Source organism: Pseudomassariella vexata (genome assembly GCF_002105095.1).
Source record: "Pseudomassariella vexata strain CBS 129021 chromosome Unknown BCR38scaffold_2, whole genome shotgun sequence".
Classification (NCBI taxonomy): Eukaryota; Fungi; Ascomycota; class Sordariomycetes; order Amphisphaeriales; family Pseudomassariaceae; genus Pseudomassariella; species Pseudomassariella vexata.
In genome coordinates, this window is record NW_024467957.1 from 3,251,885 (window position 1) to 3,268,516 (window position 16,632).

The window sequence follows — 16,632 nt, forward strand, 5'->3', positions numbered from 1 at the left end:
CTGGAAACAGAGGCATCAATACTGATCACATCTTGCAGTGTGTTTCCAATGATGTTCCTGGAAAGTCCCCATGTTAGCACGTTTGTAATACTGTCGACTAATAATTAATCTAGTGGAGAAAACCTTCAACTGGAGAGAATCCTGAAAATACCGACAGCCGGGCAAACCAAGTTTTGCATCCATAAGTACAAGCTCATGATCAGGAACTGGGGTGCGATAACGTCACCGAGACCAAATACTCCACTCCTCTCAGTTCGTGGCCCCCAGGAAAGCCCAGCAAGCAACTGGGCACATCGGTGCTCTATAATAACTTGCACTTCATTCATCTGCTATAGTACGTAGTCTTCGTTAAGGGCTTGGGCTGGACAAGTGACGAAGTGGACGACCTGCTGGTGCAGTTCCGCACGAAAACACTCTGCACACTCTGCGACACCTACTGATGCACCATCAGTTCATGTCAGAGGTGGTACCTGCGCAGCCACCACCACTACTTAGTTCCAGACAAACAACACTAGCCTAGCTTTCTTTCCTCACCATAATACACTTCATTTCTATTGTGTGTCCCTCAACAGTTCATTAATTTACTGCCGCAAGCCCGTGGGAAACGTATGAAAAACACGTTCTTCCGTCGTGGGCGACTCGTCACGCGCTGGACGGGCTGGATGAGGGGTGTCTCGACCAAATAGTCGATGCGACGAAATTCTCACGCTGAGAGTACTGATTTTGTCTCGCAGTTGACAGGCGCTTGGAGGTATGGGAATTTGCTGCCTGCGGTTCGGGGTCGTTTGGTCCATCGTGGATCTCAATTCAGTCATTTCGGCACCGATGGCACGTTCACCAGTTCTCGTGAGGCATTGTCGTATCCCTAGTTATCGAGACGCGGCCATGTTTTGTCTTAATGTGATGAGTTACAGACAGGTCAGAATGGCTTAGGATGCCTGAGACTAGTTTCTTATGCACTACCAAATGCAGACATTGTGGGTCCATCTGCTTTCCCGTTCGCTCTCTGATAGATTTCTACTGGTGCCAACTGCGTGATTCCTACGACAGCCCATTCGCCTTGCTCCGGCTCTTCATCAGAGGCTGGATATACTTGCCAAAGTTGTCGACACCCGTGAGGAATTCATCAAACGTCAACATGACCCCTTTTACGCCTTCCACATCTGACACCTCATCAAGCATCTGCGCAACACCGGCGTAGGACGCAACCAAAGTGCCGCCGTTCATGTTCACCTTGTCGCCTGTCGAGGATACCAAACGCCGCGCCGTGGACAGCTGATCCGCCTGTGTGTCTTTGCCAGTTTGCTCTGCAATCCAAGCCAGGGCTTCATGGTCGGTGCCTTCGCGGTATTTATTCCACTTAGCCAGCGCCGCCTCATCGGTTTCGTCAGCTATGCACATTATCAGTACCTTCTTACGTTAGCATCGAATCCTGCCTAATACGCCTTGGAAACTCCCACCATAGCCCCGACATCCCTGCTTGTTTCCTTGGCCGCATCTACCAATCTCTGATTTGCCGGTGCAAATGCAGTCGGCGTGTTGATTCCCTTGGCCGTGCAGAAGTTATAGTCGGCGTACTCGGCTGCGAACTTGATACCCCGGTTGCTCTGTCCGGCTGCAATGACCGATACCTTGCCACTTGGTTGTGGCGAAAGCTTGCAATCGTGCATCTGAAAATGTTTGCCCTTGAAGTCCGACGACCCCTTATTCCACAGATCTTTCATAACGTGCACGTACTCTTCCGCATAGTCATACCGGTATCCGAAATACTCGTCCCCAGGCCACAGTGACATTTGTTCGTCTGGATGCGTTAGCGATAAGTTGTATACTTGTTGAATAATGAAGACTCACATTCAGCTGCCTGCCATCCAGTCACTATATTCACACCGAATCTTCCTGGAGCAATCGAGTCAATGGTCGTGGCCATTCGAGCACAGAGGGCCGGTGGTAGTGTCAAAATCGCTGTGGATGCAAACAGCTTAATCTTCTTGGTGACGGCCGCGATGCCAGCCTATGTCAGTAGTCAGCCTCCAACTCAATCTACAAGCATATTCGGAATAGACCATTAATGTGAATGACTCAAGATTGTGATCCCAGTGTTCTGTCTTTCCCCCAAAGCCTCGGAGTTTAATCATTGACAACGCAAAATCGAAGCCGTAGCTCTCTGCTTTTAGCACAATATCTCGATTCAGCTCAAACGTTGGCATGTAGTGCGGGGCTGTGGTTGAGATAAGCCATCCATCGTTACCGATGGGGATGAAGATACCGACGTCAAGTGGCTTCACCATTGCGTACGACTGGAGACCGAAAGTGTGAATGAGAAGGAAGTAAGAGGACTACGTTGAAGAATTTGTTAATCGGACATTTGGTGGCCAAGGCGCAGTTTATCCCTTAAACTCATTGACTTGAAGTATTATTCCTCGTCCTCTGCCCGCCCGCCAAAGAATAAAGCTTACGTTGAGCATCGCGAGGGAGGGCCGCTGATAAGGTCTGCATAGTAGCAAGAGGGGTATCAATGCAACTTAGGCAACATTACCACGTTTGTGACTGGTTGGAATGTGTCTTATCGCACCCCTAGCAACCTACAGATAGGTCCGAAGTGGTCGTATTCCGACGTCGCATCTCAGTGCCACTCGGAGGCCCCCGGCGGCGTGGATTCAAAACAGTGATGTATTATTCGCAGGAGCTCAGCTTCGATCGTAGTAATCAAGGAATTTAGGCAGTCCGGAGCGAACAAAAACCTTCTGCGAGATATCAAACAAGCCCAATGCGTCTTGATGTCATTACTCTGTCGTCAAACTATCCGTCTTGCTAGCCACAAGATGAGTAAGAGCAACCGCGGGCGGGGCTGTGCTTCATGGCTAGCTAGGTATCTAGATATAAAAACTAGAAGGGATTGACGATATTCTCTGTTGGTAGTTTTAGAAGGCTGAAATGCTGCTATCAAGATCTGACTATTCCTGAAAACACTAGGGGTTTAAAGGTAGAAGAATACTTTAGTGTTATTTAGGGTTAATCGCACCTTTCGAACCTTGGACCTCTAATTAAGCTAAATTCCATCCTACAGTATATTTGTACTTTAGTAGGCGCACAGGTCACTATATCTTATCGAGTCCTCTGTATTAATTAGGCCAGTATATTATTTAAGAGGTCCGATAGAAGCTCGGTTCTTGGTACTCGACCCACCTATCAGGGGCCAGGTTGTTAAATATTCTAACTGCACTCTTTAAGCCATAGAAGCAGGTCAACATAGCCTGCAAGGGGACGTATCTAAATGAGTGATCGAATACTCATTGATCCTCCGCGTCGTCAACTTCGACAGTTTGAGAATCGCGGGTCGGGTTGAACCTCGCTCAGGTCGGTGCCGGCCAGTGCCTATATCGAGCACGTTGCGCAGCTCACCAATCAGAGAAACTAGTGCGAGAATCAGTCTAAAGTAAGGAGAGTAATGGGCCTTGGTTGGGTTGGGTTACCAGTAAAGCCAAACTAGAGAAGTAGCATGCGGTATTGACTGACAGCGCACCGGCAAATAGGGGGCACAGCATGTGGTTTTGGGGATGGAGGCGGTCCTGCTCACGCCCGTCATTGGGCAGAATATGGTTTCGATGTTTATTTCTATGCCACAACCTGCCAAATTCGGGGACAGACAGAGGGTTTGGTATCGTACTGCCGGTGGGTATGCGCGATGTCGGTTCGGCGGGTGTCAAAACCAGCATTGACAAGATTTCAACTGTTTGCCTCGATTCCAAGTCCTCGGTTCGACATATTTCCTAAGAAGCCGATTGCAACTCAACAACCACACTATCGGCCGACAGGGGGACCCTCCAACCTCCTCTTTCCGAAACGATTCCCTCAGTAGATACAATGTAATTAACAGAGCCAGATGTTATCTCGATCCAAATCACGGCCGCCTCTGCTTTGGTAACTCCGTCCAAATTTGACAGAGTGACCGCAATACTTCCCCCATCACCACCATACCTGAATTCTTGAATGATACCGGCATCCACCTCAATCGCCACCCCAAGTGTCCCGATGAAAACTCTTCTCCTCACGGGATCCGTAGTAGTCACCTTTACAATTGCACCATCCACCTCAACCACACCTCCATAAGCCACAATGCCCAACTCCTCTTCCTGGACAACATATGTCCCCGAGCCCAGTGCCAAACCTACAAAGTTTGGACCATAATCTCCGCTGTACCCGTCCCACTTCAGCGTATCGGGAAAGGAGTGAAAGGAAGCAGCTGCGAAGCCATCAGCGTTAATGCTGGATAGAGGCCCGCTGGTGCCGCCGTATCCGGCCCTCAAGAGATAAGTGTCGGTTGGATTACTGCGAAAGGCAGAGAGGAGGATGAGAGCGTTAAGACCGGAGCCGTAGTGGTGAATTTGACGCTCGATTCGTTCAAGTTTGCCCCCGTAGCTAAGGTTGGAGTTGCAAATATTAGCACAAGCCAATGTGAGTCAAGGAGGACTGATCATACATGTTGTCCCAATACCTGCGTGCATTGCCGTTCCAGCCCCAGTGGGGCACAGTGGGCATATATCCCAGCACGCTGTTTACCGTCTTAGCGGCACTGTCCGTAAAGCCAAAGTATCTGTGTAAGTCAAGTCAGTGATGCTTAAGGCCTGACATTAAAAAGCCGGGATGCCCAACTCACTTAGTCCAATAGTAGACCCCCTCCTGCCCCGTAGAATCCCATGCCATCTCACTCCCATACGGAATCTCCTCCGAATCCCATTGTTCTGCCCGCGACCTCATAAGTTCAGTAAAGGTCTGTGCTTTATCTGTTTCACTCTCTCGAGTCAAATCCGCCAAAATCTCCCCAAACACCGTCTCCCCCATCAGACCCACTCTATTATATCCAACGTCTGATTCCATGGCGCGCACGACGGTACTGTAGGCCTGGTCCAGATACCAGTCCCAAGTATGACTGCTGAGCAGATCCGGATATGCCCTTCCCACGCGATAGAGGGCCCAATAGGCGGCAGCGACATGGACGTAATCATATGCGCGGTCTGTAGCGTAGGATGCGTCTTTGTTCCACGACCACCAGGCCGTCCAATCAATGTCAGAGCTATACGTATAGTTCGGCATAGCGGCGGGTTCATAGAAGAAAATGCTCTTCCGTACGGAAAACTCTTCTGTCTGGATGGTCTTGAAAAGAACCGCGTTGACGAATGTCTCAAGCTTGGCTACCTCATCGGCGTTTGGTTGGACAGCTTGCTTCATCGTTGCCGCGAGAAACGAGCCGGCACCCGCTTCGTCGCTGAGTCCGGCTACCCAGGCGCGAGCATCTTGCCTTACGATGGCTCTCTCTTCATAGTCGTACGTCATGACGGATGGCGCTCTGCCGAAGGGGTCGGATATATCTTCAAACCATTGTTCCGTGGTCAAAAAGCCGCCCAAGTCACCAACCGCTTCTGTGCCGGGCTTGGTGACGAAGTAGTGCATCGCCTGGATCTTTTCGTCAGCATAAAGCACCATCAGGCGCACTCTGCCCCATGCCGTTTCTGACGGCGTGACAGTATAAACAGTATAACCCGACCCAGCAGCGTATTCTTCAACCATCAAAGCCGCAGCCGGTTCTACCACGATCGATTCAACTTTCGCAGAAGCACTGAGGAACAACCTGGCTGGAACTCCCCTAGGAATTATATATCCCGGTACAGCCCTCGCAACCGGCGTACCAGTGTCCCTGATCGTGTCGTCAATTCCACGTACACCTTCCTTCGCAACCGAGAACCTGACCCCAAACTTGACAACCTCGCCCGGCTCCAGCGTGAGTGCCGATGGCTCGTTCCATGGCTCCACACCCTCCCACTCCGTCTCCGCCCACGATTTACTCAAAACCTGCCACTCGTAGAATCCCTCGAAGGTCTGGCTTCCGTACGCCGTGTCATCATAATACGGCTCCTCCAGATTCCGATAGGCTTCAAGCGGCGTGTTAGTACCGTTGAGTGGCGTGACCACGAGAGCCGCCCCCGTGCCACTCGTGGGCGTTACTCGGATATAGCCCGCATGCATACCAATGTACGGATCCGACAGCGAGCAAAGAGCTTGCATTCTAGCTGCTGCCCGGCCCGTGAAGATGCTGTTGAACTCGGCCGGGAACCCGAGGCTGCCAATTTCAAGGGCATCTGAGCCGGTGTTTTGGAAGGTAAATTGCAGGCCTAGGTCTCCTGATACGTCGATCCATTCTCGTGTAACGTTCAAGGGACCGGTGGGGAGTGTGGGAGTGAGTTGCGATGCAGATAGGACTAGCGTCGAGGATGAGTTGATGGAGATTACGGGTTCACGAGCCGAGGCGGAGTTGCCGTCAGTCCAGTTAATGGTGCCGATTTCGCGGTAGCGGAATGTAATGTCGCCCCAGTGGTACTGACCATTGTGAGCGCGAAGGGGAAGGTAGTCAAACGGGAGGAAGTCGAACGAAGATTCTACTGGAGTCAGGGAGGCGAGGACTTGGGCACTACGGACAATCTTGGCGTTGAAATTCGCCGTATTGAGGTTTATGTAGCCGTTGTCAAGACCGAGGGTGTCAGTGCTTTGACATTGAACACTTGGTAAGACGGCCAAACTAATGGCAAGCGTCTTTATATGTATAGACGGCATGTTGATTACTTGTCTGCACTATCCGCCTTCGATTCAACGCAGCAGACCCGAAAATCATCAAGTTACGCACAGTTATATACTGTCGTCATTCTCAATGCAAGACGATGTACTCAATCCAAATGGCGTTGCATTGTGAGCAAGATCTACAATAATGAGGGGTATCTTCAACAGCTATCAGACCATAACAGGAAGTTCGACACATCTTGAAACCAAAATGACCCGCTCAAGTAAGATCCGGACCATGGAGGTCCTCCGCCCGACGTAACATTCGGAAAACCAACACCGTTGCCTATTGCACCGATTCTGTCATGGCTCAACTATCCATTGGGCCTAGTATGGGCTCTGATTGGTCGGTGAAGTCCACTGGACTGGACTAGCAAAGCTCAAGTATTTTGCCGACTCATGGTAATTGGAATGCATTCAGCGAGTCATGATAAGTGATCTCATAAAGAAAGACACGAAGATTCAAGTATGTTATATTTACACATTCTGTAAAGAAGTGCACTTAGTGATCACTTGAGCACGCTAGTATGACTACGTACGTAGCTATATTGTTAAGGGCTACAGGGGAGAATGGGCGATCCACATTCGTTGGTGTTGCCTGAGAACGCCAATGGTGAAGTTAGCCCAATATATCAACAAGCAAGGCGCCTCAGCTCATAGAAAGCAGCAGCATCGCGGCAAATGCATGGCTACTTCTCTGAAAGGACATGGCTGTATTGATACAACCAGTCCAACTTCTAGTCAGACAGGCTCCAGATTCCTTCAATCAAGAACGAGATTAGTAGAAGGAGCGTTCGCCCCACCTGCAAGCCACGAACCAGGCTCTATCACCATTTCGATCTTCGAGCGTTTATACTGCCTCAAAGTCGTGTGGCGGTGATTCAGGTTATTTTGAGTGCTAGCTGATGTAGCGCTACCCGCCACCCTCGGGGTCTTTAGTTTGAAATTCGATATTGATGGTATAACGTGATCCACAAGTCATTTTCGCACACAAGTCACTTTCGCACTTTTTCAAATATTTCAGCCTTTTAACTTAGCTTGCACTTTTCTTCCCTCCCACAACATGCCTCGTAAATCCAAAGAAGCCGATCTTCAGCTAGCTATCCAAGCTAAAAAGCGCAACCCTGAAATTTCATGGCGTAAGCTTGGCCGTATCTACAACGTTTGCGACCGTACACTAAAGAATCGATTCGACGGCGACCAAACGCGACACGAAGCTAATATGTTAAAACTAAATCTAACTCAAACCGAAGAGGATACGATTGCCCGACGTATAATTGAGCTAGATGCGCGAGCATTTCCTCCTCGGCTTCGATACGTTGAAGAAATGGCGAATATCCTACGACGCGTACGCGACGCGCCCCCCGTCGGCAAGAACTGGACCACGAACTTGTCGAATATCACGTGTGTCCAATCGAGTAGTCAGAAGTGCGTAAGATTGTATATGAATGAGGTGTGTTGTTCTCTGTCTTCTGTTCTCGCGAACTCCCGTTGCTCTGCCTTTTATAGATTCTTTAGAACATGTCGGTAACTTTGGTGTTACTTTTGAGAAGAGGAGTTCCTTTCGCCTTCTGAACTTCAAGTGACAATAGTCTTCTCTAATGCCATATTATTTCTGAACCTAGGAACCAGGTGCCCTATCTGACAGAACTTCGTTAACCGCCGACAAGACCTCCGAACGCGTTTAAACCGTCGAATTGATTACCGGAGGGTATTTAGCGAAGATCCTATCGCGTATTACGCGTGGTTTGAGCTTGTTAGGGACACAATCGCTAAATACGGTATCCTACCGGAGGATATCTACAACTTTGACGAGACGGGCTTCCTAATGGGCATAATCACAACCGGTATGGTTGTAACGAGTGTAGAAAGACACGGATGGCCTAGACAGGCTACACAAGGAGGTCGGGAATGGGTTACGGTGATCCAGGCTATTAATTCGCAATGTTGGGCGGTACCGCCGTACATCATCTTCGCGGGCAAGGTTCATCTTGCTTCGTGGTATCGCGGTAACGACCTACCGGTCAACTGGAAGGTCGACCTTTCCCATAACGGTTGGACTACTAATAATATTGGTGTGGAATGGGCAAAACACTTTGTTCAACATATTATTAGCCGTCGGAAAGGTGCGAAAAGTCTCTTAATATTGGATGGTCACGAGAGCCACCACTCGATGGATTTTGAGACTTACCTCGCGGCGCACGGCGTAATTACATTGTGTATGCCTTCCCATTCATCCCACAAGCTCCAGCTTTTGGATTTGGTACCTTTTAGTGTGTTGAAACGGCTGTACGGTGCGTTCGTGGAGGGTTTAATGCGAAGGCATCAAACCCATATTGAGAAGCAGGATTTCTTAGCTGGGTTTTTAGAAGCTTTCATTGGTGCTTTTCACGAAAAAAACATCAGATCAGGATTCGAAGCAGCTGAACTTGTTCCTTTTAACCTGGATAGGGTCATATCTACGTTGGATATCGCAAAAGTAGTACGAACACCGACACCCGACCCCCAATTGCCTCCCTCCGTCTGGGTTTCTAAGACGCCTACCAACACCCTCGAAGCCGAATCGCAGTCAACTTTGATTAAAAGTAGCGTCCAGAGGCATTAAGACAGCTCGCCGACGCATATTTTGAACTCAATTAACTCGATTACGAAGGCTACGCATGCAATGATGCATGAGAATGCATTATTACGTCGGGAGAACGAAGAGCTTCGTGAGACGAACCATATACTAAGTAAGCGTCGTAGGACGAAAAATAAGCAAATCCAATATGGAGACTTAGTATAGGTGATGCACAAGTTTTACGGGCCTTGAGGGGCGATATCAAGGTTATGGAGGAGGAAGAAGGGGAAAGCAGTCGTCCTGTAAAGCGCCGGCAGACCAATATAAGGCGCTGTGGTATTTGCGGAGGGACTGGACATAATGCAAGGACTTGTTCAATAGAAGTAGAAACTGATAATGAAGAAGATTTTGAGTAATTTAAAGGATAAATTGCGGGTTATGCATAGGATATTACTGAATTACTTGAAGGTGCCAAGAAAAGTGCGAAGGTGACTTGTGTGCGAAAATGACTTGTGGATCACGTTAGCAGCTGAAGACGTCTGGGTTAGTTGTACAATCATGCGCCATCTTTGTGGATCTAAGTGTGGCTTGCCCTAAGCCCCATAAGTGTGGCCCTAGGCCCCACAGAAGTGGAAATAAAGCCAACGCTGTTACCGCGTTACATAGAAACCTAGACTTATCATCAATCGATCCACGAATCAACAGATCTGACCACACAGCTGACTTGGCACGAATTCAATGAACTTGGCATTCGTGACATGAGTCCAGTGCGGTAGATCGACCAGGATACACAAAAATAAGTATTTTTGTTGAGAAACCCTCAGCAAATCCAGGAACAGAAGTACTTCGCAAGAAACACCACGAAACGCAAGCTGTTACGCAGCTCCCACCTTCAACGCAGCTTCAACCTTCCACGCGGCTATCAAGCAGCTATCACGCAGCCATCGAGCAGCTATCACGCGGTTTTCACGCAGATTTCACGCAGCTCTCACGCAGCCATCAAGCGTTCAGGATGTCGACCCCAGGCAACCCCAACCCCCACCTGGCGGCAATCGACATCGTGGGCCCGTCCATCCCTAGCGGCACCTTGAAGGAGCTGAACAAGCGAATGGACGAGACTGGCGATAGGCTGGCTGCCAGATTCAACTCAATCGACGACACTCTTTATGAGATGCTCCAGATGATGAAGAGCATCAAAGCCAAAGTCGACACGTTCTGCCCAGACCCAAGCGACAACCTGGAAGGATCTGAAGCGTATGAAAGCGTACGTGACGATGGCGAATTCGATTCTGGCCAAGGAAGTACTACGATCATCACCAGACACGATCGACACGCACGCTACACAGGTAACAAACGACTGCCTGATGGAAGCCTGAACCTCCAACGCGTCGCGCAAGGCATTAGCGGCCTGCCGATGACAGGGCAAGAAACGCAGATCCAGAGCATCTGGCCCCAGGTGACACTGCCTCAAGAAGCCAAGAAACTGGGCGAAACCCAGTCAAAGAACAAGGTGAATATCTCAGCAGGCCTGAGATTGGTGAGAGCAGATGACCGAGTGTTTGACAAGCTGGGTCAGATCCAGACACTATTGAAGATAGCTCTGGTTCCCTACAAGCTGTGGGCTAGTAGGGTTGCTCTAGAGCTAAGTGGCGACTTCCATCAAGTGAGTGTGTGGGCTCAGACATTTCAACCATCGTGGGTTGAATTTGCTGAAGCAATTGTTCAAGTATTGCAAGGGCATCAAGCTCTAAACAGTACGATTACAATGTTCACCACTCTGATGCCACAGCAATACGAAGCGCTGGTCAATTTTGTCTGGCGAACGTGAGATGTTTTCTACCGACTGCCGCCCAGTCAACAGGACACCTTCCAGATTCGCAGCGTGTTGATTGACAAGTTGCGAACCTGGAAGGTGTCCTGTTGACTGGGCGGCAGTCGGTAGAAAACATCTCACGTTCGCCAGACAAAATTGACCAGCGCTTCGTATTGCTGTGGCATCAGAGTGGTGAACATTGTAATCGTACTGTTTAGAGCTTGATGCCCTTGCAATACTTGAACAATTGCTTCAGCAAATTCAACCCACGATGGTTGAAATGTCTGAGCCCACACACTCACTTGATGGAAGTCGCCACTTAGCTCTAGAGCAACCCTACTAGCCCACAGCTTGTAGGGAACCAGAGCTATCTGGGGTGACATATTGGAACAACTTCATCACCGTGCTTTGCTGGTACTTGCCAGATTGGCTGAGTACGGCATGGAGCTCAACACTCTGAAGTCAGACATGTTCTGCGAACAAGGCGTCTTTCTTGGTTTCGTTATATCGAAAGATGGCATTGGAGCCGATCCCGACAAGGTCAGAGCTATTCGACACAGGCCTATGCCTACAACGACAACCGAAGTCAGAGCGTTCGTCAATGCTGCTGGTTATCTTCGACACCTTATCAAGAATTATGCAGAATTGTCCGGCCCTCTGACCGATCTGACTGGCGGCCCTAAGAATCAGGACGTTACGCTGAATGAAGCGCAACGAAACTCATGGCAGATAATCAGAGATGCGATTACGATGCTGCCGATCGTCCAAGCATTCGACTGGTGCAAACCTTCGATTCTCGAATCTGACGCCAGTGGCAAGTACGTCGGCGCAGCTCTACTGCAACCACAGATGGGAGTCAATCGCGACAAATCAGTCCTTCATCCAGTCGCATACTTCTCTAAGAAGCTCACCGAAACCCAGATTCGTTACTCTGCTCAAGAGCGTGAATTGCTCGGCATCATGCTGGCACTTCAGCACTGGAGACACTGGGTCGAAGGAAGCGACGTTACTGTCATTACTGATCATCAGTCATTGGGATCCATCAATACCAAAGTCGAACAACCTGCACGAATTGTCCGATTTCTCGACGCTATCGAAAATTACGGCATTCGCATCCTCTACAGAGCAGGCAAAGCAAACGTTCTAGCTGATTACCTCTCTAGACCTCCCGACAACGCATTTTCAGGCGAAGAAGGGGAAGGAGACGAAATCGACGATGAGCGTCGAGTTATACAGATTGAGCACCCTTATGAACTCAACCGCATCGATTTGCAAGCAATCTTTGAGCATCTACATCTGGAAACACCGTTGCCGACGGCACTTGACACCGGATGGGTCAACAAGCACTTTGCAAAGCAATATGACAAGCTCTACAAGATCATAAGATACGACAATAGGAAACCCGCCGACCCTCCCCGTCCAGAAGACATTGTCCTACTGCAGGTACCGGAGTATACTGGCCTGTTCAATCACGCGAAGCAGGCCCATTACGATCTCGGCCACGCGACAGTAGGTACGACACAGCGGCAGGTACTGAAACAATTCTGGCATCCAGAGCTGTCGCTGGTTACCCAACAAGTTGTAGCAGAATGCCCACAGTGCCAACTCATGAAGAAGCCCGATCCGACACCCCCAGATCTGCATCCGATCCAACCACCTCCCCCACTGACACGCTGGGCCATCGATCATACCGCATTCGATGGAGTACCTATTCTGGTGGCGATCGAGTACGCGATCGGATGGGCAGAGGCAGAGCTGGTGCCAAGCATGACATTCCAGGACACCAAACCATTACTTACGAGAATTGTCGACACTTTCGGCCCTCCGAAGGAATGAATCAGCGACAACGCAGGATGCTTTGCTGGCGTTGATGCCGCTGAGTGGCACGTGAAGCACGGGTTAAGAGTGATGCCAATCACGCCAGGAAGACCTCGCGGAAACGGCATGGTAGAGAAGGCTAACGGTGACATCAAGCGAATCATAGTCAGAGAATGGAATACCAACCCTGAAACGCCGTTAACGACCCTCCTCCGACGAGCACTTACGATCTACAACAGAACACCGAAGCCGAGTGGTTATAGTTCATACTTCCTCCTGTTCGGCACGCAGCCCCCGAACGAGAACGAATTCGTTGCCTATACACGCGATCCGACCGATAATGAAGAGAAAGCATTCCAGGAAGAGCTAGCCAAGCAGCACGAGGCGACTCTGGCTAGAGCATATGTTGGCGGATTGAAGGCATCACGAGATCAGGTTCGAGCCTATCTGCAAGAGAAGAAGGCGTTGATACGTATGTATGGCCCCGGAGACTGGGTACTGCGAGTACGACAACGCGGACACAAGCATGAGCCATACTATGATGGCCCATGGGCCGTAAAGTCTTGCCATGCTGGCAACACATACCGGATCGCCAGTCCTGGCGGTATCACCCTACAGAACAAGTACAACGGCACCAATCTCTTCCCAGCTTATGTTCACGATGGACATCCAGTACGCAGCCTCTGGTACGCTAGCAAGCAGATGCTAGAACAAGACCGCAAACGTTTGGCAGAGCTAGTGCGACTTGGAGAGAATCAAAGGCACATAGTTGAGGAAATAACCCGTTGAATTGCAGGACTTGTAAGATGATTGAATGAGGACAGTCAATGTAGCGAAGGGGGTAATGTGGATCCAAGTGTGGCCCTAGGCCCCACAAATGTGGAAATAAAGCCAACGCTGTTACCGCGTTACATAGAAACCTAGACTTATCATCAATCAATCCACGAATCAACAGATCTGACCACACAGCTGACTTGGCACGAATTCAATGAATTTGACATTCGTGACATGAGTCCAGTGCGGTAGATCGACCAGGATACACATCTTTATCAAGTAAAAAGACGATTCCATGTAGTCTCACCGATTTTATCTTCTATGACGATCGAAGTTTTCTCTTAGAGCAATATATTAACGTCCCACATCTACATCCGGGACACCCCCACATGTGGGACGCCCTAAAAATGACACTGTATATTATAACCATTGACTTCAACCTTTTTTTACACTTATTCTGATGCGACTACAATACAGTTTTCACCGTCACTAGGGTTTTCAGACTCGCTAGACTCATCTGTACTATCCTCAATTTCACCAGCCTCGATTTGAGCCTTCCGAATAGCCTTGATATTAGTAAACTTCGAATTTGGGCTCATCTTGACCTTCCTCCGCTTCCTAGCCCTACTAGCCTCGAGCTCTGCCTCTATTGCCTCAATCTTTCGCTGTGCGACAGCTAATTGGTAGTCCTTCTCATCAAAGCCCTTTTGAACTTTCCGAAAGAGTAGCCGCTGGGTATTTGGATCACTATCAAGCTTGCTGAATAAGCTGAGTTGATCTTGGAGCTCATCTCTCCTCCTAGGCGTTGACCAGGCTACTGCTGATATCTCTAACGCCCAGTCCTGACTACCCTTACTATCAGAGTACCCTTTGCAAGTCTGACTAGGCTGTCTGATTGGTGCTGACGTATTCTCAAGGAGCAGGGGGCTCATAAGGGGTCTAGCTAAGCTCGAAGGCCAGAGACCAGTATATTTCTATCCACTGATAATGTTCTTAGCGGTCAATACTGCTAGACGTGCCTTTCTATAGCAGAGGAGAAAGTTTCTCTTCCCTACGGCAGTAGTAGTATCCCATCGGTCAAGGTAACCAAGCTCCTTCTTATAGGCTGCCTTGAGGGGTCCAAACACTGACTGATCGAGAGGCTGGAGAACGTGGGATGTGTGTGGCGGCAAGAAAAGCAAGTGTATCTTGTTTATGAAGCAGAGGTACATAAACTCTGTCGTTTCGTGGCTACTATGCCCATCTAGGATAAGTAACCTAGTCTCTTCAGGGTCCTCTGGTTGAGTCAAAGGAATAAAGATCTTTTGTAGCCACTCAATAGCGTAGAGTCTGACGTCCACCCATTCTCTGTTGCTGTAAACCTCCAGGCTTCGTATGGAGTCAAGTCCAGAGGAAACCACTGCTGCTGGACAGACTTCCCCTTGTATATCACAAGTGGGGGTAGTGCAGTACCAGTCGCAGAGATACACTCTATAAGAGATGTCCAAGCTCGAGATCCAGACTGTTTCTTCCGTATAGAACGAGTCTCAGATGATCCTAGAACAAGACCATTTGATCCTCTACCTTCTAGAATACCTGTCTCATCCATATTGTATCGATTCGAGGCCTTAATAGCTTTGATCTCAGGGATAGCGAGGTATTTGAACCATTGCCTGATCACATTAGCTGAGGCTCCATTCAATACGCTGGGAATCGATAGCTCTGCTTCTCTGGACCTTGACTGACGGGTTCCTCTTGATAAAAGCCTGGACCCAGTTCTTTCCAAGTGGTTCGGTGTCTCCGTGAATCTGTAGGATACGCTCGGCGAAGTCTTTGAGCTGTTGATGGGTTGGTGGGAGGCCTAGGGCACCCTGGATTCGAACCCATTCAGCCAGATGAGATTCCTGGGCTGGAGAGAGCCTCTGGTAGTCAGCGAAGGCTATATCTCTTGACTGGGCTCCCTGAATCCGTCGTGAAAGAGTAAACCTTGGGACACCATGCTCATATGCTGCTTTTCGAAGGCTTTGACCGGTAGCTATTGCTTGAAGAGCTCGATAAATATCATCTTCGGTATTGTGACGGGCTCACTGCGAAACTATACAGCTCAACATGGCCAAATACTGTTAATTATCTAACTGAGGAGGAAAGTAAAATAAGCGAGTTTTCCGGGAACACAAACCATGTTTTTATATGTCCTCGATGGTTCCTTTGGTGGATCCGGACGCAAGGTTCTTGCAGCTCCGGATCCCATTTCAGGCACAGTCTGTCACAGGTATATTGACTCATATTAGTGTAAAGAAGACGTACGTAAAATTTCGTAACGATTGAATCGATATTGGTAAAGAAAAAAGAGGTTGAAGTTAGAGGCTAGCGGTGTTGATGAGACATTTTTGGGTGTCCCACATGTGGGTGTGGGACGTTATCGAGTTTCTGTCGAGTGCGTTGCCCCAGGGCGAGGACTAAGACTTTCTTCCCACCAAAACGTAATGAAGGGGTTGTTCTATAGCATGGCAGAGGCTTCCATTGAGAGCACAAAAGAAAGGGCAAGATTAGTGTAAATTTCGCACATAACTACTTCTTCCGCTTTTCTAGAGCGCCCTTGATGACTCATATTCGGCAACTCATTGACCGCTAGCCCCATAAGTGACAATAACCGGGCATGCAGCCACTGCTAGGATGCTTGAAAGACACCTGAGGTATTCATTTATTTGAGCTTTGAAGATACACGAGAATCTCAGGCCCAGGCCTCTAAAATAAATAGATTCCAAGCCTACCATAAACCAAGTCACAAAACCTACTCGCAATACTAACAACTATAATTACCACCAGTCTTTCTCCAGATTCTTCTTTTTACGCAATTCCTCGCAATACTTTGGATTCGCCGATGTGGCCTGTCCCTAGCCATTTTATTGTCAATATCCCCAGAGCTCGTGGTCAGCCAACTTGTCATACCACCAGCCAGGCCCCTCTCCCCCCCTCCCAGGCCCAGCCTACACAACATCAACTCCTACACCACACATCCCGGCACCCTAGACAAGAGCAAAAGTAATTCCTATGGAGACGTTATCAATCATAT

At 49.1% G+C, this 16,632-nt stretch overlaps 3 protein-coding genes across 3 annotated transcripts; 1 reads left to right on the plus strand and 2 right to left on the minus strand.

Annotated features, from left to right (window-relative positions):
• Positions 1–917: 917 nt before the first annotated feature.
• BCR38DRAFT_421971 (putative pyrimidine monooxygenase ruta) lies at positions 918–2,493 on the minus strand. Its single transcript, XM_040859476.1, has 4 exons — positions 2,064–2,493; positions 1,852–2,011; positions 1,461–1,801; positions 918–1,410 (listed from the first exon to the last, which is right to left on the minus strand). Exons 1-4 carry the CDS (start codon positions 2,286–2,288, stop codon positions 1,042–1,044), a joined length of 1,095 nt encoding a protein of 364 aa, XP_040720347.1. The 5' UTR covers positions 2,289–2,493; the 3' UTR covers positions 918–1,041.
• An 855-nt stretch (positions 2,494–3,348) lies between these two features.
• On the minus strand, positions 3,349–6,636 carry BCR38DRAFT_521188 (uncharacterized protein). The gene is made up of 4 exons (XM_040865182.1): positions 4,658–6,636; positions 4,481–4,594; positions 3,474–4,419; positions 3,349–3,414 (listed from the first exon to the last, which is right to left on the minus strand). Exons 1-3 carry the CDS (start codon positions 6,607–6,609, stop codon positions 3,771–3,773), a joined length of 2,715 nt encoding a protein of 904 aa, XP_040720348.1. The 5' UTR covers positions 6,610–6,636; the 3' UTR covers positions 3,349–3,414; positions 3,474–3,770.
• A 3,548-nt stretch (positions 6,637–10,184) lies between these two features.
• Positions 10,185–10,923, plus strand: BCR38DRAFT_481533 (uncharacterized protein; the record flags this gene model as incomplete). The annotated part of the gene is made up of 2 exons (XM_040863389.1): positions 10,185–10,835; positions 10,900–10,923. 2 exons carry the CDS (start codon positions 10,185–10,187, stop codon positions 10,921–10,923), a joined length of 675 nt encoding a protein of 224 aa, XP_040720349.1.
• Between the last annotated feature and the right edge of the window lie 5,709 nt (positions 10,924–16,632).